General features: G+C 39.3%; 1 protein-coding gene across 1 annotated transcript; it reads left to right on the top strand.

Moving 5' to 3' along the window:
- Positions 1-22,669: 22,669 nt before the first annotated feature.
- LOC140926269 (ATP-dependent DNA helicase pif1-like) lies at positions 22,670-23,293 on the top strand. Its single transcript, XM_073376035.1, has one exon. It carries the CDS (start codon positions 22,670-22,672, stop codon positions 23,291-23,293), a length of 624 nt encoding a protein of 207 aa, XP_073232136.1.
- The last annotated feature ends 2,359 nt before the right edge of the window (positions 23,294-25,652 follow it).

Raw genomic sequence — 25,652 nt, 5'->3', positions numbered from 1 at the left:
AATGGAATGAATAATCTGTGCAGATATTCTATTTTTACCCTTAACCCAGTTTCAATAGAACCAAAAAAACTTCTCAGTTACAATAAGAGAAGTTTTTCATTCACAGAAGTTCCATGAATCATCCGAACCACGCGAACAGTGCAGAGTTGACTAACCCTTGGGTAAGAAAACATCCCATCGAAATTTGCCAGTATCTGCATAGCCGATGAAGCGTCGAACGTTTCCTCTCGATAGCTCTATTATATTAATCTTTACCGGGACTGCGAGTAGTCTCTTATTTTTCTTTTAAGGCACAGTAGATCGAGAGCATGCGTGAAGTGAGAGCGGCGAAGCCGCGAGGAACGAGTGCGGAAGCCCGAGAGAAAAAAAATTGCTCTCTGGGCTCCAATCTCTCCTCCCATCAATTTGCACAATTTAACCTTTTCACTAGCGTGGCGTGTGGCTCTGAGGAAAAAAGGCCAGGACGACCGCTTGCGATCTAAACTTTGCCTGTTGATATGGACTGAAAAGGTTCCCCATCCCCATACCTTCTCTTGACAAAATTAATGGTGCCCCATTCACATACCTTGTTTAGAACGTTGCATCCCTTTTAACTGCTGTAAATGCGCTGTCTTCGAAATATGAAGAAATCACAAAACTAGGAAATTTTCTCGATTTTTTCACAGCCGTAAATTCTTCTGTTAGCCCTTTAAGGTCTTTTTACAGAAGGAAATGACAGTTTTCCCTCCCCTTTTACACACTTCAGCTAGTGAAATCCCTGGCATTTCATATACCTGTGGCCCGACGGGTACCTCTTTCGGGCGAAGCCTCCCCCAAATCCTCTAATGGATAGCCACTGAATAGAGCAAATGGTTGTCCAAAGTGTTTGCTTGTCTCCATGCAGTTGACATAAAAACAGCAAAGTCACCAAAGTGGCCAGTTGATGATCAAGGCACCTGCTCTCTATATAAATGAAGTTGAGCAAAATAATTATAAGCTAATGTGGCAAAAGAGTTTTCTTCTGTATAAAGGGGGGGGGGGGGGGGGGTTCACTTGCGGCACGAGAACGAGTACCAGGGTACCGGCACAAAATGGTGTTGTTTTCACACCCTGAGTATCCGATATGTGATTGTGTACATAGTTGCTCCATTTCTCCCCGTCAGAAGCTATTTTGAAGCAGGAGCTTAGCAACGAGCACAAAGCAGTGGACTGTCTTAGAACTAACAAAAACAATGTGCACACAGGGACCCGGAGCCCACTTTCGTGTCCAAGTACAAGGTCGTGGTTAACGGCACCGTTCCCGAATTCTAACGTGGGTACTTAAAAAAAGGGTTCGTTGTTTGTTCCGTTTGTGACCGTAACTCGGGCGCCGTACCAAGGCATCAAGTATGAACGCTGCCTATAACTCATAATCAGTTCTCAGGAATTGAAGCGGTTCCTGCTTCTCAAGTAACCAAATAATACTTCGTCATAAAACCATAATGTCGAAAAAAACTAAGGAGTTTTCTTTGAAAAATAACGACAAAAGAGAAGACTAACTAAAAGTACTCTGAAGAACTTTTGTTGTAATGACCTAAGAGAAAAGAGTAAGCAACTCAATCTATTACCAGACAAAAGATAAAAGTAGCGCATTATTGCTTGTTGCTGACGGTGGGGACGTGGGGAGGGGGGTGTGGTCTTATAAAAACTGACAAGGTCTTGCTACCTGTGATTTAAGATCATCGTCTCAATTAAACGATCGCTTCATTTGGCAGGATCACGTTCAGCCGTTTGCGTTGCCTCCTTCATTTTTCCTTTTCTTTCTTAGCCAATCATCGAAATGAAAAGGGAAGGGGAAGCAAAAGAATCCACTCTGAACGTAGACCCCTGTGGTGTGGTCTATTTCTCATTGGAGGTGTGGGGGGACTTTTATGGGGCGGAGTAGTTGCGCTGACCCTGTCGAGGCTGGCGAATCTAAATAAACTGAAATGAATTGAAATAATAGAATTTCTTTGAAAGTAGAGAAATTTTGCATGGACGAAGCTGACAGCAGCGAGGACGTCACTTTAAAAATAGATTCGCGCAGGATTGATGCTTTGCTAGTTAGTCACTACTTCCTCCAATTTGATGCAATCTGAAAAGATGTCAAAGAATTTTTAAATGAGAAAGACTCGAATTCAAACCTTTTTTGTCTTTTTTGTTGTGGCAGAAAGATGTAAGTTGTTTGGTTGTTTGCCTTGACTCATCTAAGCGTGCTGTTTTTAAAAGTTTCAAGCCCGAGTACCTGTGTTCCGTGGTTCTTTTAGTAAAAATATACATCGGCGAGAAAAAAAAAAGAAGTAAAAGATTATTAAAAACGCCCGGCAGTAAGGAATTCTGGAAAACTAGCGTGGGCGTTTAGGCAGTTACTTAGGCCATCAGCCGCAGAAAAACACAAACACGAGCAATAACATTTGTTCGACATGCAAGAGAACAGTTCAATATTTGAGCGGACAGGGCGTTTGTTTCTGAATCCAAGGTAGAATCCACAAGTATTCGATATATTCCATAGGTATATTGGAGCATGAAAAGCAATTAAATGTTATGGTTATTTTTTAATGCCGGGTTGCCTCAAACTTTGATATCCCAGCAACTGGGTACATAGAATTTTTAAGCTTTAAAATTATTCTGGCAGGCATAATTCTTTTACCAAGAAACATGCACGTATGGGCCGATATTCTTTATCAATAAACGTGTATAGACATTTTAATATACATAGTTAATTGTTAACAACTTGGCGATAATTTCAAGGCTTGCCGTATCGGTAAGAAGGTCGGATTTAGTTTTACCTATATTAGGGAGTGACAAATGTTCATTTAAGAAGGTTCTCGATGGGATTAACCTTCCGTAAAACAGCAGGCAAACTGAACATTTTAGTCGTTGGACAGAATTTAATGGAAATTTTTAATCGTTAGTCTTAGAAGAAGTTAATATTGAGCGGCTTTTTACGGCATGACATGTCTTTTGGTAGCCGTTGAATCCAATTTCAGCCATTTTTCCTCTATCGATCCCGGAAAGGTTCTTAGTCTAAACAGAAACTCTAAGGGGTTGAATCGTGTAACTCTCATATGTCTGCTTTGTCTGATGCTCGTGATTATCCATTTTCGAAAGTAATATATTTGGAACGAGAAGAAGAGATAACTGACCAACCAAACTTCGTAAACAGCGTGACGTAGTTTTACTTCAGGTTCCCTCGCCCGCTTAAAAAAATGGCCGACAAACGGGGCAAAAACTCCCGAAAGCCGAGAAAGCTTTCAAAGGTTGAAACCAGGAATCTTACCGAAAAGCTGAGCAGGATATTGTCGCCTTACCACCCGGGCCAAACGTAACATTACGAAACCCTTTGACGTCCTCGCAACTTCTTAAAGTTGTCACTTCAAAAAACGATGCCTCGTTGACCCTCTGCACAGTAAACTTATAATGCAAATGAGCTTTTAAAATTCTTACAGTAAACTAGAAATAAGCGAAATCTCGCGAAGCTAACAGGATCAGGAGTGAGACTAGACAGTAAAAAGCCAAAGGGTAAAAAAAACGATAAAAGAAAAACAAACTAGAAGTCGCCACGCCGGGATTTGAACCTGCATCCCAACTTCCTCCAGCGAAAAAAGTGCAACTTATAACCACTGGGCTATGCAGCCTCTACGTCAAAAATGTTTTCAAAATTAATAGTGTTGAAGTATCTTTTTCTGCTATTCACACGGTTTGAACCTTATGGAGCTGTATTTATCATGAATTCAATGATACATTTGAGGAAAAATAGCTCAAACGAGTATTTCAAAACCATTTCGCATTATCTTCGTGTTTATTCGGGCTTTATATAGGCCGCTCGATTAACGGACTGGTCTTCTTCTTCGCTGCTTTCGCTGAAGTTCAGGGGTAGTTTCGAAAACGAAGCACTCGAAAACGAAGACCGAAGCACGAAGCACCCAAATCTCGAAAACGAAGCACCCAAAACTCGAAAACGCAGACCCCTAGATCGAAAACGAAGCACCCAAAACTCGAAAACGAAGACCCCTAAATCTCGAAAACGAAGCACCCAAAACTCAAAACCACTGTAGGTTTAATAACTACAACTTTACGTCTTGCATGACGCAATCCGAATCAGGTGGAGGCAGCGGATGCGTCCGCACCTCCAAAGGTCCACAAAATCCATCCCAAGGTTTTATAAGAGCCTGCCAACTGTTTAACTGAACGTTTCTAGATAGGATATCCTCTATTAATTCTATTATTAGTCTCGCTATACTTGATACATCTTATCTTAATATGCATTTTTTCGGTACACATACATGTTTATGTAGCCGAAACGGCAAGAAATTAGCCGTTGAAAGGCCAAAATATTAACCGTTTACCGTGAATACCTCCCCCCTATGATTTGTTGGTAGAACTTATGATTCGATTTCATGTGAAATTTGGAATAATTGGGCTCGAGCAAATTTATTCAAAGACTAACAGAGTTGCATGATCGAACTTGTAGTGAAAAAAAAAAAGGGTGTGTTTATTTCGAGTATTCCATTTACGAGAGAAAAACTGCTTAGTATTATAACTAAAAAGCCCTAAAAACAATGCAAGGAAACTTATCAAGATCCAAATAAAAGAGAAATAAAATGAAATATCGTTCTATTTCCTTTTACAACTAAAATGATGTTTTTTTTCTTTTTTCAGAAATGAAATACCTTTTCCTTCATAAAAATTTTCTTAGTAGCCAATAAGAATCTGAATTATTATTATTTCTTCTCCTAAACAGGGTAATAAGAACTTCGTAACAATAGTATTTTTATGGTGCGGATAAAATTGAACTAAAAACTGATTACTTGGCTCATTATCTCTAACTATTTCATTTTCTATGAAATCAACTATGCATTTTACCATTTCGTGCAGACATCGCGCTTCAATTTAAAAGGAGTTGTTTTAATTTCAGGTTTACTCATTAGTTTTCGTCGATTTCTTACCATACTGCTTCCTGTGAAACTGTGGTGAATTTGGAATGATAGACCATTATGATTAATTCAGTTCTCATACTAAACTTTGCAAAATTTACTACTGATTTCGCGGTTGTCTCTTTCATTATGTTTTGGGTGTTGTGCTTTCTAAGGACCCTTCATGTCAAAAACGAATGTGTGACGCATGATACAATTTTTCTCGCGTGACCTGTTTGGCGAAGTGCAAAATGTTACTTGTGTAGTCAATACCCACAGTAGTTTACTAAAACAACTATCTTGCTACATCTTATACACAACAAATACGTGTATAGCAGAACTTGAAATGCTTACGTCCAAGGCCTTCTTGCTATGCGTTTCGTTTACATTAGCCCCGCGGGGCTCTGGGGAAGGCAACCTGTAGGAAGTGTTAATCATTAAAGAGATGCTTTTACCAGTATCAGAGAGGCAATTTTATTTTTGTTAATATGTTGAATGCTTAGAAAGTGCTCGCTTTAAAACGTCGATGCACTTTTAATATCTTTCACTTGCATGCTACTGTTACTTATTCTGAGTTTACACCAAGAAAGAACTGATAGAAATTTAGTAAAGATGAACTAAGAGATTCAGCTTTTTTGGAAATGAAATCTCATTATTGGAAACATTAACGCTGATGACGTCAAATATGACCTTTTGTCTTTATCTCATGAACAAAATGCGGGGGAATCTCATTAAGATAAGGTCATGTACTACTTTTAAGTGGTTCAACTGGTTTGACAGGCTTTGTATCGAGTAATAAGTTATTCAAGTTTCAAGAAGGAGGAGGAGGAGAAAAAGAATAAGAAGAAAAGGAATGGAGCCCTTAAACTCTATTTCTTTGTTAGCTCTTTATTCTTGAAACAACTTCATGCCGCTAAATAAAAAGATAACATGATCTTTGGATTTCTAGAACAGGAATATTTATAATATACTCGCCCCTAAAAAACAGGTGACATGCCTTCATAAAATATGCAAGAGAGCTGGAAAGCAAAGAAAACTAACTCGATCGACAGAATACTTGCCTTAATGTTTCTTTTACAGCTTGCCTTACTTCTCTGATCTTCCAACAGTACAGCAACGGATTTAATGACGAGTGAACCGTGGTACCAGTAAAAATCACAGCAAGGTGATAAGTAATCTCGTACCCAGATCTCCCACGGCCAAGGGAAAGGGAGATCTCACTTTTCAGTGTAAAACAGAGTGAGATCTGGGTACGAGATTAGGTGATAAGTAGAGAACGACATCTCTCTTTGAGGTGATAACGCTACCGCTATGTTATATGGGAGATAACAAATAACCAATATCAACTGCACCCACAGTGCACTGCTCACTGCCTTTCTGTATCAAGCTATGTTCAGTGGAATTTCTTGGCCCTGTTGTCCTTGAGCAACATGGTTCTGAACACGAATTTGATTATGACGCAGAGAGAGAAAAATTTTTGTGTAAGCGGAGATTGTGGTGGCTACACACAGAGCTGTAACGATGTTTTGATACCATGAAGTTATAAGAATATTCCAAAAGGTTGTAGAAGCTCCGACAATGCACATAATCCATAAACCAATTACAGCTATACGTGTTCGTTTCAGAGTTACAACTTGTCTGTATCTGAGTCCCAGCAACAACAAGGCGAGAAGTCGGTCCATGCTTATTGCAGTCAGTGTCAATAAAACACATTACACAAAGTATGACCTGAGAAAGATAATGCCACTAGAACCGTGTAATAGCAACTATCCCATCATCGGTTCAGAACAGAAGTCAAGTAAGTTACAAGCAAAGGCTCTGTAATTATACCAACACAAAGATCAGTTATCGCTAGGTTACGATACAGGAGTTTGGACGGCGGATGAAGTGAAGTTTCCTTGTGCAGAGCAACTAGGATCAGAGTGTTCCCCAGAAATGCTGCAATGGACAGGAAAATATTTAGAGCTGAAAGGAAGATAAGTTCGCCATCTACACCGCTGATTAATTCAGGTGAGCAGAACACTTCAACAGTTGTTTTCTGATATATTTCATCTTCGGTGAAATTCGTCAGTGCCATGTTGTTCCTCTGAGACACAATGACCTACAAGTGAGTGTTTTATATGAATGCTACGTTTTAATTTGGGTTAAAGTAGATACTGTATCAATTTGTCATCTGTCAAGTCAACTATTTGCCTAAACGCGCACGCTACATTGTAATTCCCTTTGCACATTTGTCGCGTCAGTTTAACAATTATTTATCAGGAGCAATTTACAAAAAGCATAAACGTGCAAAAATAAATGTAAAGGAGAGCTCGCAGGACAAAGAAAAGTTGAGGAAAGTTGTCTCGGTACTTTTTCAATCTAGCAAGGAAATATGATTAGCCAGGTGTTGTGTCACAGCGCGGATAATTTAAATAACGTTTTTGGGTTGTTATATATGTTGGCGGCGCATTGGCAACGTGACATCGCAATAATTATCGATGGTAATTCCAATAACTCAAGATGTTTTTAAAGTTTAATATAGGTTTGAGCTATCACTCCTTCCCAGCAATTAAGCGAAGTATATACACCTAATTGCAATAGCGTTGTCATAGTTAAATCAGCTAAAAGGAACCGAAATGAAAAATGCAAAAATCCAAATCGAAATTAATTAGATACCTTTAAACCACTATAGGACGAATTTATTTTGAACTTAGACGCACAAACTTTCCCTTGGCATTTGCTTTTACTTCCCTAAAATGCCTATGGAGCAAATGAACCCACCCTTTCTAGACTTCTTAGCAGGCCTACTTAATTCCTATTTCGCTTTTTCTTTTTTTTCATTTTCCCTTTATTTTTTTTCTAAGACAACTTCTGTCATTGCAATTAGGTGCATATGCGCATGCGCTTCCTATACTGACCACCGCGTGAAGTTAATATGGTTGGACAAGGTATAAACATGTTCACCACAATTAGGGTAACTTTTAATTTTGGGTCGATTATGATGAAAGGGAAAACGCGCTAAAACTTCATGACCATCACAGTGCAAGTGAACCCTTCATTTATATATCACTCTTCAGTAAAATATGGATGAATGTCAGGAGGGATAAAAGTACCTCATTTCTTAGTTATGCAAGGCTGGGTTTTGACGCAATAATTTTATTTGCTAATTCTTCTGTAAAATATCACGATTCTGCTTCTAACAAAAACAAAAAAGAGCTGTGCTTTATTTCGTTCGTAAAAGTTACAGGAAGAAGAGACTGAAATTTAGCAATAATTGTGAATTGTTTCTTCTTTGAGCCGCCCCCTCCTTTTCTGAGGGGAGGGGCGGGGATGCGGCTGTACACAGGCTAAACTTTAATGAGCTTAGTGAAACTAACTAACTGATGATTTTAATGAGTTTTCAGTTCTGTAGCCGAAAGAAAGTTCTTAACAGTCGGCAAACACGTCAAACTGTGTGGGATGCGGTAATTTTGGTGTCTCTTGTTATATTACAAGATGTAAAATGAATAACACTCGTTTCTTATATATAACGGATATGTTAATTCCCGCCGATAAAACACCTGCTATTTTAATGCGCTGACGATAAGTGAACTTACACAACAGGACGGGAGAGGAAAGAAGACAACAAACCTTGTGTGACAGGCGTGACAATAATTTTGTTTGGAAAATCTTTCCGCCAAATCTTTCCTTTAAATAGATCTGTTTGTAAAGACCAGGCCCCGGTTGTTCAAACGTTGGATAACGCTATCCAGCGGATAAATCACTATCCAGCGGATAGCGTAATTGATTTCCGTAATACTTATCGGCTGGATAGTGATTTATCCGGTGGATAGCGCTATCCAACGTTTGAACAACCGGGGCCAGAAAACTTTAATGTTAAGTGAAGATCACTACATAGCAGGCAAGTTATGGCCCTGTCACGTTTCTCACACACAGTAATTTTGTTTAAAAAAAAATTTACCTCATACTTCATCTTCCTTTAAACAGATCTTTTTGTAAAAGACCAAAAACAGGAGCCAAAAAACATTGATATTTAGTGAAGATTACGACAAAACACGCAAGTAAAAGCCCTGTCACGTTTGTCACACATAAGCGTTTTTCTGCCGTGCTATTAACTCACTAGGTGGATTAATGATTTAATTTCAAAAAAAAAGATGGTATCATTTCTCCGTAAAGGACTAGAATACAAAGTGGAAAAGCTCAAGTACAAGAAGCTTGGAGGTTATTCAGCCAAGGATGAGAATCAAATTCGAACTTCCAGTTGGTAAATATACCATCCCGGATCAGTCCACACCAAGTCAACCTCAGGTCCCCAGGGCTTTTCCCTCAAAAAGTGGGTGGCCCGCCCCACCCATTTTTTGAGGGAAAAGCCCTGGGGACGAGTTTGACACCAAGTTTTACAGTCCTTATTCATTAAGACAATCTATCATTTCTTAGTGAAGAATAATTAGGTAGAGTGGGAGGGGGCTTATTAATTTTCTTCCCCTGAGGCTTATTAGAGGAAGAGCGCTTATTTGAGAGGGGAGCTTAATAGAGGATTTACGGTATTTAATAAAGTAGACCAAAATGTTTACAAAAACGCCAACAAGAGCGTCCTCAATGCATGCCAATCAAATTCCTCTTTTTAGCAATCGGCCCAAGCTTTCCCCATGATCTTTTCACACCTGTTACGAGGCGCTTCCTCCACGGCCGAACATTAATATTGTCCAGTTTTTACTGAACTTTTAATCCAAAATATTTCGATAACGCTCTCTTAGACTAATTTCGCTCAAAATTCACGAACATTGAGGCAGGTCTTGGAGGAACAAGCTATCGTGAACAATTTTGGAAAAAATACGAGAAATACGGCGGCAAGTAAAGTAGGTAATGACGTCAATCCGTTGCTATGACAACTCCGATGTCATCGTAACATAAATCATAACAAATTTCCTTCTTTATGTAATACAGCTGTGGTGGTTATTTTTGCAAGTCTTAGTTAAAGGTAACGTAGTTAATGCTCAAACTTGGGCGGTATTGCAGATGAAAAACCGCATCGAGTATGTAATTAAATCTATAATTTCATGTTGCTGGTATTTACTTTCTCAGTATATTTTAGTTAATTTTTATACACATAATTTTATTCCATTAGGGCTCCCGTTTATATCTGCTCTGCTCTAGGTGCAATAGATTCGTGGATAATTATTTATAAGAAGGTAAAAGAAGACCAGTATAAGTTAAGGTATAAGTTATTTTATTATATTTATCATCCTTGGCTGTTCTACAGTAAAGAAGTTCACAACACAGGATTTTTCCTTGAAAGTACGCTTCAATTTAGCATGAATTGACAGGTAGAATGCATACAAAACTAACTCGATCGACAGAATAGTTGCCTTAATGTTACTTTTACAGCTTGCCTCACTTCTCTGATCTTCCAACAGTACAACAACGGGTTTAAAGATGAGTTCAAGTAAACTACAGTTCCTCTATATTGCGTGGCAAGGTGAATTGGCAACGTTATCCCTCTTTGAGGTGTTATCGCCACCACTACAACAAACGGCAGATAACAAAAAAACCAATGTTCCCTGCACCCACAGTGCACTGTTCACTGCCTTTCTGTATCGAACTATGTTCAGTGGAATTGCTTGGCTTGGTTGTCTTCTTAAAACATCGTTCTGAACATGGTCAACACGAACTTGATTGTGACGCAGAGTGAAGACAATTTTTGTGTAAGCGAAGATTGGGATGAATCATGATGACCCGCAAGCCTTGGAAACGTGCACGACGGTCATCTGAATCGACCGATTGGGCAATATAAAACAACGGAAGTGTTGACAAGATAGTGCAGGACCGAAGATCGGAAACTATAAGAAATCCCTGGAACGTATTACTCGCACGTCATCGTGTGTCCATCTCGCTAACTCATATGACATTTTGTTCCGACAGGAACAAAATGTGCTTTTGTCTCCTCTAACGATAACCGAAACCTCCGTAAATACATCATCGATTTTAGTGTAAAAAGTACAAATGCCTTTTCAAACACAGCAACTTCAGAACACTCTACCACTTTACTAAAATTTATTTACATTGTGTGGACCACGAAAAAACGTTTCTTTGTAACTACGACGTCCCCAAACCGGTCAGTATCTCATGTAAGACTCAATGACATGTCCCCCAACATATATAGAAGTTTCCCTATGTTTCTATGCATTTCCCTTGTATTCCCTATGTTTCCCTTGTTTTTCTAAGTTTTCTCCTGTATTCCCTCGTTTTTCTACGTTTTCTCCTGTATTCCCGTGTTTTTTCTATGTTTTTCCTTGATTCTCCCTGTTTTCCCTTGTTTTTCTACGTTTCCTCCTGTATTCCCGTGTTTTTCTATGTTTTTCCTTGATTCTCACTGTTTTTCTATGTTTTCCCTGATTCTCCCTGTTTTTCCGTGTTTTTCTATGTTTTCCTCTGATTCTCCCTGTTTTTCCGTGTTTTTCTACGTTTTCTCCTGTTTTCCCGTGTTTTTCTATGTTTTTCCTTGATTCTCACTTTTTTCTGTTTTCCCCTGATTCTCCCTGTTTTTCCGTGTTTTTCTATGTTTTCCTCTGATTCTCTCTGTTTTTCCGTGACTATCCCTGTTTTCCCGTGTTTTTCTGTTTTTCCCTGATTCTCCCCGTTTTTCTGTGTTTTCCCCTGATTCTCCATGTTTTTCTACGTTTTTCCCTGTTTCCCTGTGTTTTTCTATGTTTTCCTGGATTCTTCCTGTTTTTTCGTGTTTTTGTATGTTTTCCTCTGATTTTCCCTGTTTTTTCGTGCTTTTCTATGTTTTCCCCCGATTCTCCCTGTTTTTCTATGTTTTCCTGTGATTCTCTCGGTTTTTCCGTGATTCTGCCTTTTTCCTTGTGTTTTTTATGTTTTTTTTACTGATTGTCCCCGTTTTTCGGTGTTTTCTAAGTTTTCCCCTGTTTCCCTGTTTTTCCATGTTTTCCCCTGATTCTCTCTGTTTTTCAGTGTTTTCTACGTTTTACTCTGTTTCCCTGTATTTTTGTATGTTTTTCCCTAATTCTCCATGTTTTTCCGTGTTTTATACGTTTTCCCCTGTTTTCCTTTGTTTTTCTATGTTTTTCCTGGATTCCCCCTGTTTTCCCATGTTTTTCTATATTTTTTTCTTGATTCTCCTTGTTTTTCTCTGTTTTCCTCTGTTTTACCTGTTTTACTATGTTTGCCTTGTTTTCCCATGTTTGTTTTCTCTGTTTTCCTGTCATTGTTATTTTTGGGAAAATATGACCACCATTTTATACTTATTGTTTGTTTGTTTTCTTTCTTTTTCTAGGTTGTGTTGTTGCATGACTTGTCTATCTAGAGACCTAAAAATGGAGACACCCCCCCCCCCCCCCCCTCCAACTTCACTCGCCAACTAATCTAGAATGGAGAAATGGCCCGCTTTGGCTACAGTACTGTGGCTTTATCCTCGATTATGCGAGTTTTGCTGTTGCTTTTAATTCTGTTCAAGATTGTCTGAGAGTCTATCTGGTGTTACTCAAATCCTTGTGAGGGGGGGGGGGGGAGATACTCTTTTACATAAGTTGTTTAGGTATGTGCCGACCCAAAGGGTTGGACTGAAAACAGGTATAGACTTTGACCAGGTGGTCTCGAATTGGGTATAGTCAGCCTGCGAAAATATCCGTTTCTACGTCCCAAGAGGGACTTAGAAACAGGCTATCTTTTGGTTGGCGTTCTAATCCAACAAATAATGAAATAAAAAACAGGTATGGACTTTAGAGGCCAGGTCTGACAACGGGCGTGGAAAAGACAATTTTTGGTCCTATTATTATTGGGTAGGCCCCCCAAATTTTTTTAGGACAATCCTTTGCTTTATAGCTTTAGTTTACAAATGATATTTTTTTCAGGACAGCTGTTTTACGGAAATTATTCGACATTAGATTCTCATACAAACACTGTAATTTCCTGCGTTTGCCTGCTTGTCAAGATGGCGTCGAAAACCGTGACAAGGTCTATTGTTATTAAAATAAATTACACGTAAACAGTGAACGGGGAGAATCAGGCGAAAACATAGCAAAAACAAGAGAAAACAAGGTGAATCAGGGTTAAAAAAGAAAAACAGGAAAAAAACACGGAAAAACAAGGGAAAACAGGAAGAATCAAGGAAAAACATAGAAACATAAAAGAAAATAGGGGAAAACGTAGAAAACCACCGGAAAACAAGAGGAATCAAGGAAAAACATAGAAAAACACTGGAAAAAAGGGAAAAAGTAGAAAAACACGGGAAATCAGGGAGAATCAGAGGAAAACATAGAAAAACAGGGAGAATCAGAGAAAAACACGGGAAATCAGGGAGAATCAGGGGAAAACATAGAAAAATACGGAAAAACAGGGAGAATCAGCGGAAAACAGAGAAAAACAGGGGGAATTAAGGAATACATAAAAAAACACGGGAAAACAGGAGAAAACGTAGAAAAACACGGGAAATCAGGGAGAATCAGGGAAAAACATAGAAAAACACGGAAAACGAGGAAGAATCAGGAAAAACATAGAAAACCAGGGAGAATCAAGGAAAACATAAAAAAACACGGAAAAACAGGAGAAAACGTAGAAAAACACGGAAAACCACGGAGAATCAGAGGAAAACATAGAAAAACATGGGAAACCAGGGGAAAACGCAGAAAAACAGGGAGAATCAGGGGAAAACAAAGAAAAACAGGGAGAATCAAGGAAAAACATAAAAAAACACGGGAAAATAGGAGAAAACGTAGAAAAACACGGAAAAACAGGGAGAATCAGGGGAAAACATAGAAAAACACGGAAAAACAGGGAGAATCAGAGGAAAACATAGAAAAACACGGAAAAACAGGGAGAATCAGGGGAAAACATAGAAAAACAGAAAGAATCAAGGAAAAACATAGAAAAACACGGGAAAACAGGAGAAAACGTAGAAAAACACGGGAAAACGGGGAGAATCAGGGGAAAACATAGAAAAACACGAGAAAACAGGAGAAAACGTAGAAAAACACGGGAAATCAAGGGAAAACGCAGAAAAACAGGGAGAATCAGGGGAAAACAAAGAAAAACAGGGAGAATCATGGAAAAACATAAAAAAACACGGGAAAACAGGAGAAAAACACGTAAAAACAGGGAGAATCAGGGGAAAACATAGAAAACCATGGGAAAACAGGGGAAAACGTAGAAAAACACGGAAAAACAGGTAGAATAAGGGGAAAACATAGAAAAACAGGGAGAATCAAGGAAAAACAAAAAAACACGGGAAAACAGGAGAAAACGTAGAAAAACAGGGAGAATCAGGGGAAAACAAAGAAAAACAGGGAGAATCATGGAAAAACATAAAAAAACACGGGAAAACAGGAGAAAAACACGTAAAAACAGGGAGAATCAGGGGAAAACATAGAAAACCATGGGAAAACAGGGGAAAACGTAGAAAAACACGGAAAAACAGGTAGAATAAGGGGAAAACATAGAAAAACAGGGAGAATTAAGGAAAAACAAAAAACACGGGAAAACAGGAGAAAACGTAGAAAAACAGGGAGAATCAGGGGAAAACATAGAAAAACAGGGGAAAACGTAGAAAAACAAGGGAAAACAGGGAGAATCAAGGAAAAACATAGAAAAACATGGGAATACAGGAGAAAACGTAGAAAAACAAGGGAATACAGGAGAAAACTTAGAAAAACAAGGGAATACAGGAGAAAACTTAGAAAAACAAGGGAAACATAGGGAATACAAGGGAAATGCATAGAAACATAGGGAAACTTCTATATATGTTGGGGACATGTCATGGAGTCTTACATGAGATACTGACCGGTTTGGGGACGTCGTAGTTACAAAGAAACGTTTTCTCGTGGCCCACACAATGTAAATAAATTTTAGTAAAGTGGTAGAGTGTTCTGAAGTTGCTGTGTTTGAAAAGGCATTTGTACTTTTTACACTAAAATCGATGATGTATTTACGGAGGTTTCGGTTATCGTTAGAGGAGACAAAAGCACATTTTGTTCCTGTCGGAAAAATGTCATATGGGTTAGCGAGATGGACACACGATGACGTGCGAGTAATACGTTCCAGGGATTTCTTATAGTTTCCGATCTTCGGTCCTGCACTGTCTTGTCAACACTTCCTTTGTTTTATATTGCCCAATCGGTCGATTCAGATGACCGTCGTGCACGTTTCCAAGGCTTGCGGGTCATCATGATTCATCCCAATCTTCGCTTACACAAAATTGTCTTCACTCTGCGTCACAATCAAGTTCGTGTTGACCATGTTCAGAACGATGTTTTAAGAAGACAACCAAGCCAAGCAATTCCACTGAACATAGTTCGATACAGAAAGGCAGTTTGAAACAGTGCACTGTGGGTGCAGGGAACATTGGTTTTTTGTTATCTGCCGTTTGTTGTAGTGGTGGCGATAACACCTCAAAGAGGGATAACGTTGCCAATTCACCTTGCCACGCAATATAGAGGAACTGTAGTTTACTTGAACTCATCTTTAAACCCGTTGTTGTACTGTTGGAAGATCAGAGAAGTGAGGCAAGCTGTAAAAGTAACATTAAGGCAACTATTCTGTCGATCGAGTTAGTTTTGTATGCATTCTACCTGTCAATTCATGCTAAATTGAAGCGTACTTTCAAGGAAAAATCCTGTGTTGTGAACTTCTTTACTGTAGAACAGCCAAGGATGATAAATATAATAAAATAACTTATACCTTAACTTATACTGGTCTTCTTTTACCTTCTTATAAACAATTATCCACGAATCTATTGCACCTAGAGCAGAGCAGATATAAACGGGAGCCCTAATGAAATAAAATTATGTGTATAAAAATTAACTAAAATATACTGAGAAAGTAAATACCAGCAACATGAAATTATAGATTTAATTACATACTCGATGCGGTTTTTCATCTGCAATACCGCCCAAGTTTGAGCATTAACTACGTTACCTTTAACTAAGACTTGCAAAAATAACCACCACAGCTGTATTACATAAAGAAGGAAATTTGTTATGATTTATGTTACGATGACATCGGAGCTGTCATAGCAACGGATTGACGTCATTACCTTCTTTACTTGCCGCCGTATTTCTCGTATTTTTTCCAAAATTGTTCACGATAGCTTGTTCCTCCAAGACCTGCCTCAATGTTCGTGAATTTTGAGCGAAATTAGTCTAAGAGAGCGTTATCGAAATATTTTGGATTAAAAGTTCAGTAAAAACTGGACAATATTAATGTTCGGCCGTGGAGGAAGCGCCTCGTAACAGGTGTGAAAAGATCATGGGGAAAGCTTGGGCCGATTGCTAAAAAGAGGAATTTGATTGGCATGCATTGAGGACGCTCTTGTTGGCGTTTTTGTAAACATTTTGGTCTACTTTATTAAATACCGTAAATCCTCTATTAAGCTCCCCTCTCAAATAAGCGCTCTTCCTCTAATAAGCCTCAGGGAAGAAAATTAATAAGCCCCCCCCCCCCCCCCCCCACTCTACCTAATTATTCTTCACTAAGAAATGATAGATTGTCTTAATGAATAAGGACTGTAAAACTTGGTGTCAAACTCGTCCCCAGGGCTTTCCCCTCAAAAAATGGGTGGGGCGGGCCACCCACTTTTTGAGGGAAAAGCCCTGGGGACCTGAGGTTGACTTGGTGTGGACTGATCCGGGATGGTATATTTACCAACTGGAAGTTCGAATTTGATTCTCATCCTTGGCTGAATAACCTCCAAGCTTCTTGTACTTGAGCTTTTCCACTTTGTATTCTAGTCCTTTACGGAGAAATGATACCATCTTTTTTTTTTGAAATTAAATCATTAATCCACCTAGTGAGTTAATAGCACGGCAGAAAAACGCTTATGTGTGACAAACGTGACAGGGCTTTTACTTGCGTGTTTTGTCGTAATCTTCACTAAATATCAATGTTTTTTGGCTCCTGTTTTTGGTCTTTTACAAAAAGATCTGTTTAAAGGAAGATGAAGTATGAGGTAAATTTTTTTTTAAACAAAATTACTGTGTGTGAGAAACGTGACAGGGCCATAACTTGCCTGCTATGTAGTGATCTTCACTTAACATTAAAGTTTTCTGGCCCCGGTTGTTCAAACGTTGGATAGCGCTATCCACCGGATAAATCACTATCCAGCCGATAAGTATTAAGGAAATCAATTACGCTATCCGCTGGATAGTGATTTATCCGCTGGATAGCGTTATCCAACGTTTGAACAACCGGGGCCTGGTCTTTACAAACAGATCTATTTAAAGGAAAGATTTGGCGGAAAGATTTTCCAAACAAAATTATTGTCACGCCTGTCACACAAGGTTTGTTGTCTTCTTTCCTCTCCCGTCCTGTTGTGTAAGTTCACTTATCGTCAGCGCATTAAAATAGCAGGTGTTTTATCGGCGGGAATTAACATATCCGTTATATATAAGAAACGAGTGTTATTCATTTTACATCTTGTAATATAACAAGAGACACCAAAATTACCGCATCCCACACAGTTTGACGTGTTTGCCGACTGTTAAGAACTTTCTTTCGGCTACAGAACTGAAAACTCATTAAAATCATCAGTTAGTTAGTTTCACTAAGCTCATTAAAGTTTAGCCTGTGTACAGCCGCATCCCCGCCCCTCCCCTCAGAAAAGGAGGGGGCGGCTCAAAGAAGAAACAATTCACAATTATTGCTAAATTTCAGTCTCTTCTTCCTGTAACTTTTACGAACGAAATAAAGCACAGCTCTTTTTTGTTTTTGTTAGAAGCAGAATCGTGATATTTTACAGAAGAATTAGCAAATAAAATTATTGCGTCAAAACCCAGCCTTGCATAACTAAGAAATGAGGTACTTTTCCCTCCTGACATTCATCCATATTTTACTGAAGAGTGATATATAAATGAAGGGTTCACTTGCACTGTGATGGTCATGAAGTTTTAGCGCGTTTTCCCTTTCATCATAATCGACCCAAAATTAAAAGTTACCCTAATTGTGGTGAACATGTTTATACCTTGTCCAACCATATTAACTTCACGCGGTGGTCAGTATAGGAAGCGCATGCGCATATGCACCTAATTGCAATGACAGAAGTTGTCTCAAGCCCGAGTACCTGTGTTCCGTGGTTCTTTTAGTAAAAATATACATCGGCGAGAAAAAAAAAGAAGTAAAAGATTATTAAAAACGCCCGGCAGTAAGGAATTCTGGAAAACTAGCGTGGGCGTTTAGGCAGTTACTTAGGCCATCAGCCGAAGAAAAACACAAACACGAGCAATATCTTATATCGAGCGATATCTTCCCTAGGTATATTGGAGCATGAAAATGTTATGGCAATGAAAATTCCTTTTTTAATGCCGGGTTGCCTCAAACTTTGATATCCCAGCAACTGGGTACGTAGAATTTTTAAGCTTTAAAATTATTCTAGCAGGCATAATTCTTTTACCAAGAAACATGCACGTATGAGCCGATATCCTTTCTCAAAAAATGTGTATAGACTTTTTAATTCCGAGCGAAAGAGCCGCGAGGTTTATAATAATCCTTTTTATGCTGATGTGGCTATTGACTATGAATCACCTGACCGCTTGCCAGAGGATGGGGTACCTGATGATCTTCCAACAGTGGAGGGTCCAGAGTCAAGTGAAGAGCAAGATGACCAACAAGAAGATGCGGAAGAACAGATTCCACACCAGAGTCATTCATTCCTTCCACTTCCACAGCAACAACAGACTGAATAGGATGCAATACGCGCATTAATTAATGGGGTCGATTCGCTAGACTGGCCAGCTAATGATGAGGATCCTATCAATAAATTTCGCACACAGGGCTTGGCTACCATGGCGTTTCCAACGCTTTTTCCTTATGGTAAAGGGGACCCGACCAAGTGTACGCGCCTTCGTGAAGTTTTCTTAACAGACGGTTTCAAACACCTTATGAAGTATGCAGACCTTTCAACGGATGGAATCTTTACTTGGCGATTTGCCTCACACCCTCGATTTCCATATTGGGCATTAAACATGAAACAACGCCATCAATTATTGTCACAAGCTCGCATTTACCTCACTCAAAACCCAGAAGATGCCAACTTAACGACTGAGGAACTTCGACAAATGGTAGGTCAAATGACTGCAAACCACCTCATGAATCGTGTCCAGCGTTACGTTGCTAAGATACAGGGGACAAAGCAATACTGGTATCAGTGTTTCCAGGAACTTAAGGCATTAATCACACAGAAAGGAGCACCCACTTTCTTCTTTACTTTCAGTGCTGCTGATAACTATTGGCCAGATTTACACAGACTTCTTCAAGAGCCAAACAATGCAGTTCCTTCTGTTCGAATTAGGGCTGTAATTGATAATCCTCACATCACCGATACTTTCTTTGATTCACGGTTAGATGAATTTTGTTCTCATTGGCTAGATCGTGTAATGAGTGCAGAATGGAAATGGCTCCGCTTTGAGTGGCAAGCACGGGGCAGTATTCATGTGTGCACGTGGGTGTGCAAAGCTTTCCAATGACCCAGGCCTTTGCAGCCTTGTGAAGACAGCAGCGCAGGGATGGAAGCTGGATCAAATTTTACGGTGTCGAGAACAACATCCAAGTTATCACCAGATGCTGAATGACTTCCAACCTCAAATAGAAGCAGGACATCAAGGACAAGAAACTGTAAAAGTGTATGTTAATTGGCTGGTCACAACTATTAATGACGCACTTCCACAAGACAATTGGACCATTCCCTCAACTCATCCATCTGCAATATCGATTGACACTGTAGACAATTTAGATAGAAACTATGAAGCCCTTGTTAATTCTGTAGAACGCCATACAAAATGTAGCACAACATACTGCATTAAAATGAAACCTGGCCAGCAGCCAACATGCCGATTTAATTTCCCAAAAGACTGTCAGGATGAAACTAGCATTGACTTTCAGCTCATAACAAAAGCTGCCAGTGATGACCATGAATTAACAGTTGAGGAAATCACCCAACTACAAATGAAAACAACACTTACCACGAAGCGAAATGATGGACGCATCAACTCCCACAACCGTGTTATGTTACAACACTGGACAGTCAATGTAGATCTTTATGCCATCGTTGACACTGACCAGTGCATCCGGTACATGGCAAAATACGCAACCAAAGGTGAACCTCGATCACAGTCCGCATCTGAGATACTCACTGCATGTGTTAATAGACTCGATAATACAGACATGGCTTCATCTGCACTGCGAAGAGCAATGATTCAAGTCGCTGGAGAACGTGACATAGGATCTCAAGAAACTGCACATATGCTTCTTGGAAAACCATTGTATTCTTGCACCTATTCCTTTCTCTGTGTCTCATTGGATGGAAGTCGAAGAGTTCGGACTGGAGATAAAGATGATGAATACAATACAATACAATAGTTTATTGACACTCCCCTGGTGGGGCTTTTCAGTGACAATGCGACTACTAATTAAGATAAGAGAAGTAGTTAACAATTCAATTAAAAAGGAAAGAGTGCGGTGAACAAAAGCAATATAAACATACCTATTTAAGAGTTAATCGAATAATAAATATTCTCACTACGTACTATACAATATTTAAGTTAAAATTATAATAAAATAAGATACTAGTAAGATACTAAAATACTATCATAACGTGCTATTTAAAAAGTCAGTAATCGATTTATTTTTCAAATAAAATTTAAAAGTAGAAATCGATTTTGCAGTTTTAAGAGTACTGTCTAGATTGTTCCAAATGTGCACCATACGGTAGTGGAATGTTCTCTGTCCGGTACTCGACTTATACAAGGGGATGTTTAATAATTGGCAACCTCGAGTCACGCGCCCGGTGACCGCGATTCTTGTTGTAAATTGATCGCTGAGGTAATGTGGAGCTTGACCAGTCATGCATTTAAATGCCATGAGAGCGTCGCGGAAGAACAGCTTTTGTTTAATTGGAAACCAATGTAGATCTCTTAGTGCGGGGGTTATATGATCAAATTTCCTGGTACCTGTAATAATGCGCGCGGCAAAGTTCTGCACTGACTGTAGTCTACAGATATTTTCGTTCGAGGTGTTCGACCACACTGTGGAACAGTACAGTAATTTGCTAAAGACTAGGGCATTTATTACTGTCACCAGTTGGTTACGGTCAAGAACATGTTTAACCCGACTGATTTGTGCGAGGCTTGACATACAAGATGACGTAGTTTTTAAAACATGGTCATCAAACGTTAGTTGCGGATCTAGAAGAACCCCAAGATCTTTGGCCGACAATGTAAGAGCGAGATCTTTTCCTAGAAGAGATATTTTGAAGTCCGGGAGTTTGGCAAGTAGTTGTCGGCTTCCAAAGACTACGAGTTTTGTTTTGTCAGGATTTAAAAGTAGAAAATTGTTAAAACGCCAATTACGTATTAAAAGAAGGTCGCTATTTAGATCGTTCATAGCAGTCGGACAATGACGCATCTTAAAAGAAATCTGAAGTTTAGTGTCATCTACGTAACATTGCGTTAAACAGTTTCTAGGAACAGAAGGTAAGTCGTTAATGTAAATACTAAAAAGAAGCGGCCCAAGAATGCTTCCTTGAGGAACACCACTATTTAAACGCAACAAATTCGAGAGGGTCGAGTTAATACGCACGACTTGGTGTCTGTTGGTCAGGTAGCCAGTAAACCACGCGAGAGCGTATTTAGAAATACCGAGATGTTGTAGTTTTAAAAGGAGAATATCATGATTTGTACTGTCAAATGCCTTACTCATGTCCAACAAAACCATAGCAGAGAGTTCCTGCTTATTAAACCAAGGCGATCAAGCATTAGATCCATCAGTACTTGACCATTATGCTACTCGTGCTAACTGGCAAGAAAATAACCCTGAAATTCTTAACCTTAATCTTGTACAATTTGCTTCTGCCTACTATGTCACTAAGAGGGAGCTCAAACACCGTAAACAGGAAGTAATTATTAGGACTTTTCCAATTTTCTCTCCAAATCCTTCGGGAAAGAATTATGGTAATTACTGCAAGTATGCTCTAATTAAATATAAGCCTTGGTCTGGAGAAGTCAATACTGCATGGGATGGACTTGATGATTGCCATGAAAACCACATTCAGTGCTGTCATGCATTTCTTCCCTCTGAAAGTGCTGCACATTACATTCCAATGTTACAGCAAGAGCTTGAAAAAGCACGCAGTTATAATGGACATGACGATGAAGACGACAACAGTGATGATGACGATGAGGAAGTGCCACAACGTGAGGGAGAACCAGAGGAGTGGATGCTGCTATGTCGCCTCAATCAACGGTATGGTGACACCATCCCACAAGGAAGTCAGTCTCATGAAAACTTGCAGTTTGACTGGACAGAAACTGCAAGAGCAATGCCGCCTGCTCTGCTACGCGAATCTGCTAACTGGATTACAAAATGCAGAAACGAGGCTCTAGAGGACCCAAGTGTTCTCAACAGACCACAGCAACAAACTGTTGATCCAGCAAGACTGAATAGACAAAAAATGCTTGCTTACAACATCCTTGCTTCTCATCATGCAGAACTAAATGGTGCAACCCCTCTCAGAACCACTACAAGTCATCATCACAGGAGCCGCAGGATTAGGTAAGTCGTATCTTATTAATGCAATAAAAGCCCTTCTAGGAGACACATGTATACTTACAGGGACCACTGGTTTGGCAGGCTACAACATTGAGGGTTGTACCTTACACTCTGCTTTACAGCTGCCAGTTCGTAATCATAATAATAATGACTTACAAGGAACAGCATTGCAACGTCTGCAACTTCGTTTCTCTGGAAAGCAGTACCTTATTACGGATGAAATGTCAATGCTTGGTCAGCGGACACTAGCTTGGGTAGATAAGCGTCTACGACAAGCCACAGGAAAACTTAATGAACCTCTTGGAGGGATTTCGGTCATGCTCCTTGGAGATTTTGCACAGCTACCACCTGTTGGCGATAAGGCTATTTATGCTTCCCCATCCCAGTCCAGTTCTTTACTCACACAGCATGGACATTCCATTTACGGTCTATTTGAAACAGTGGTCATGCCATCAGAAAATATTCGACAGGCTGGAAATAATCCTGAATCAGAACAATTTCGAGCAATACTCCTTCGCTTACGAGATGGTCAGAGTACTCAAGATGACTGGATGACACTCTGTCAGAGGACACCACAGCATGTTAACATGAGTGACTTCACAGATGCACCGCGATTATATTTTGACAAGCTTAGTGTGGCAAAGTACAACTTTGAGAAACTTAAGAACCTAGGATCACAAATAGCTCGTATTTCTGCTCTTCATTCAGGTCGAAATGCTAAGAATGCCACATCGGATGATGCTGGTGGCCTCGATGCTGTAATATTTCTGGCACGTGGTGCTGCAGTTATGCTACATAGAGGTCACCCTGTATACAACGGTCATCAGGCCATTTTCCATGGGTGACTGTTGTACGCCGGTTTGACTGTATTAGGGATTCAAAGGACCTTTCAAGAACAGAATTCCTGTTCAGAAGAAATTTCATCATATTTTCTCCTTCAAACCATTTACATAGGTAAAACATAACATGTATCACCTTTATATATAAACACTACTGTGTTTAAGTCAATTGCGTCTTCCCTGCCTTCTATTCCGCAAGAAAATCTCCCTAATTAGATTACCACAGAATATTAGTAGTGTGTGACATGGTTGCCACAGGTCAGCTCACCTGTGATCAGGTTACAGCTCAGCAGAAGAAAATAGACACGTCGTCTTCACCATATTGGGAAAAAAGCGGGGGAATTTTGGGGTTTTTCTTACTGTAATTCTTTTCTACCATTTTAAAATGCACTTAATGAAAGATGTTCCATTCCCAGAATTATATTCTTTCATGACATTCATGTCACTTGTTCAAAACATCATAAATGGGTGGATACCATGGCTGTAACGGGAGGATGGAGGCCACCATTAGGACTTATTGCCATTTCAGTTGGTCAGGAAAATTGTACATATAAATGTTAAAGTTATGGATATTTCAAACACCTATCACTGTGGCAACTATGTTCATGGGGGCTGACACATTTTTGCGAATTAATAAACTGGTCACCCACCTGTTGTACTTTCATACCAATGGCCTCTTCAAAAGGTGTATGTTCCCTGTACATACAGCAAAACCAATATTGTACCCTTACATACTCATTTCACCACTTTCTACAGACAATACTAATGAACACCCCCATATTTAATGTTCATTAGTGAAGGGTGATCAGTTCCTTGATTCTCATCATGAGCATCCTTATCGAAATGTCTTTTCAATTTCACTTCCTCGTACTGTTTGAAAACAATTGTTGTAAAGATAGTGATCAATTAACTCTCATTCTGCCTGCTTGGAAAAGAATAAACATTACTTTTCCACCAATATCTATCATTTACTTGTTGTTTCCAGTACAGCATAACTTCTGCCATTTCATTCACACATCCATTAGAAACACTGTATTTCTCAATTCATAACTCTTATGTGACCAGAACTCAACCAAATGCCACTGAGTAGTTATTACTCTGCAGTAATCCACCAGGGGCACCCAACGACGATTTTCGGAAAAATATCTGTTCGGAAGACGATTTGAGATCTAGAATTTTCGGAACATTTGTTGTAAAATTTCTTGCTTGCCTGCCTCTCCTAGGATTTTCGAACATCTAAAAAATGGTAAAATTGCCCATTTTCAACGGATTTTTACCCTAAAAAGGTCACCTAGAATTTTCGCAAGCCTTTTATCTGGCTGAAATTTTCGAACAGGTAAGTTTTGATCCCTATAATTTTAGGATCACGAGACTTTCAGCTAGGAAATCCGAACAGATGAAAAATTTATAGGGGATAAAAATATGCCCATATCCACCGTTTAAATACTAAAACACGTTTAACAATGCTATGTTTAAGTGGTTTTGAACTATATTCTCGTTGGGTGCCCCTGCCACTTACACCCATACCAGTTCTTCCCTTTTTGGCAGCGGGGGGACTCGGGTCCAATTTCCTTCGACCACAACAAGATGGGCTCTATTTCAGTTATACGGGTGACTCTAATTCTCCGCACCCCCTCCATTCCTTGCTTTTGATGGGCCACCCACCCCAAAGCTTCGCGAGGTTCTGCGATTCACGTATTTCTAGTATATATATAACAATTATTCACCGAAGTAGAGGTGGCTAGTCCTGGTTATTAACCGAACTGCGAAGCAGTGAGGTAAATATCCACGACTAGCCACCGACACTGAGGTGAATAATTGTTTTAGTATATACTAAAACAGTGAGATAATTGAGCACAAAAATGACGATTTTTAACTCAAATACTGTTGCCAACGATTACAATTTTGGCGCGTAATGACCGGGCGGCTGCGGCCGTCGCTTTTTCTTGCCGACAATTAAAACTTTTGAAGGCATTTGTTTAGCTCTTGCGGGGAAATTTCTTCAAAAGGAGTTGTGAATTCTTTTTGTATTTAAAATCATTCTATAAAAAAAGATTATTAAATTTAGTTTTAAGCTTATTTATGAACAACTCAACTAAATAAAGTAAGCAAGACTTAAACTTAATTTGCATTTGTAAACAAAAACTTTTTCACCGGTTTTATCGATAAATTCGTGTCAAAAAGACAAAGCTTTACCTGTTAAAACTTCCAATCCGAACTTCTTCACCTTCTTCGTGTATTTCGGAAACAGCTTGCTTGTTTAGTTGTGAAATTTCTTTGTTTGTTTACGGCAGCAAACCGGGAAGGCATTTTGCTCGCAACTTACGCGAGTTTGGCGTTGCTCCCTCGGAGGAACTGGAGGTGA

Source organism: Porites lutea, chromosome 2 (assembly GCF_958299795.1).
Source record: "Porites lutea chromosome 2, jaPorLute2.1, whole genome shotgun sequence".
Taxonomy (NCBI): Eukaryota; Metazoa; Cnidaria; class Anthozoa; order Scleractinia; family Poritidae; genus Porites; species Porites lutea.
The sequence above is the reverse complement of the archived record's forward strand: the minus strand, read 5'-3'. Positions and strand labels throughout refer to the sequence as shown.

What these genes read in the sequence shown, in the direction of transcription:
- LOC140926269 (XM_073376035.1), top strand. Translation starts at nt 22,670, where the DNA reads ATGTCAATGCTTGGTCAGCGGACACTAGCTTGGGTAGATAAGCGTCTA.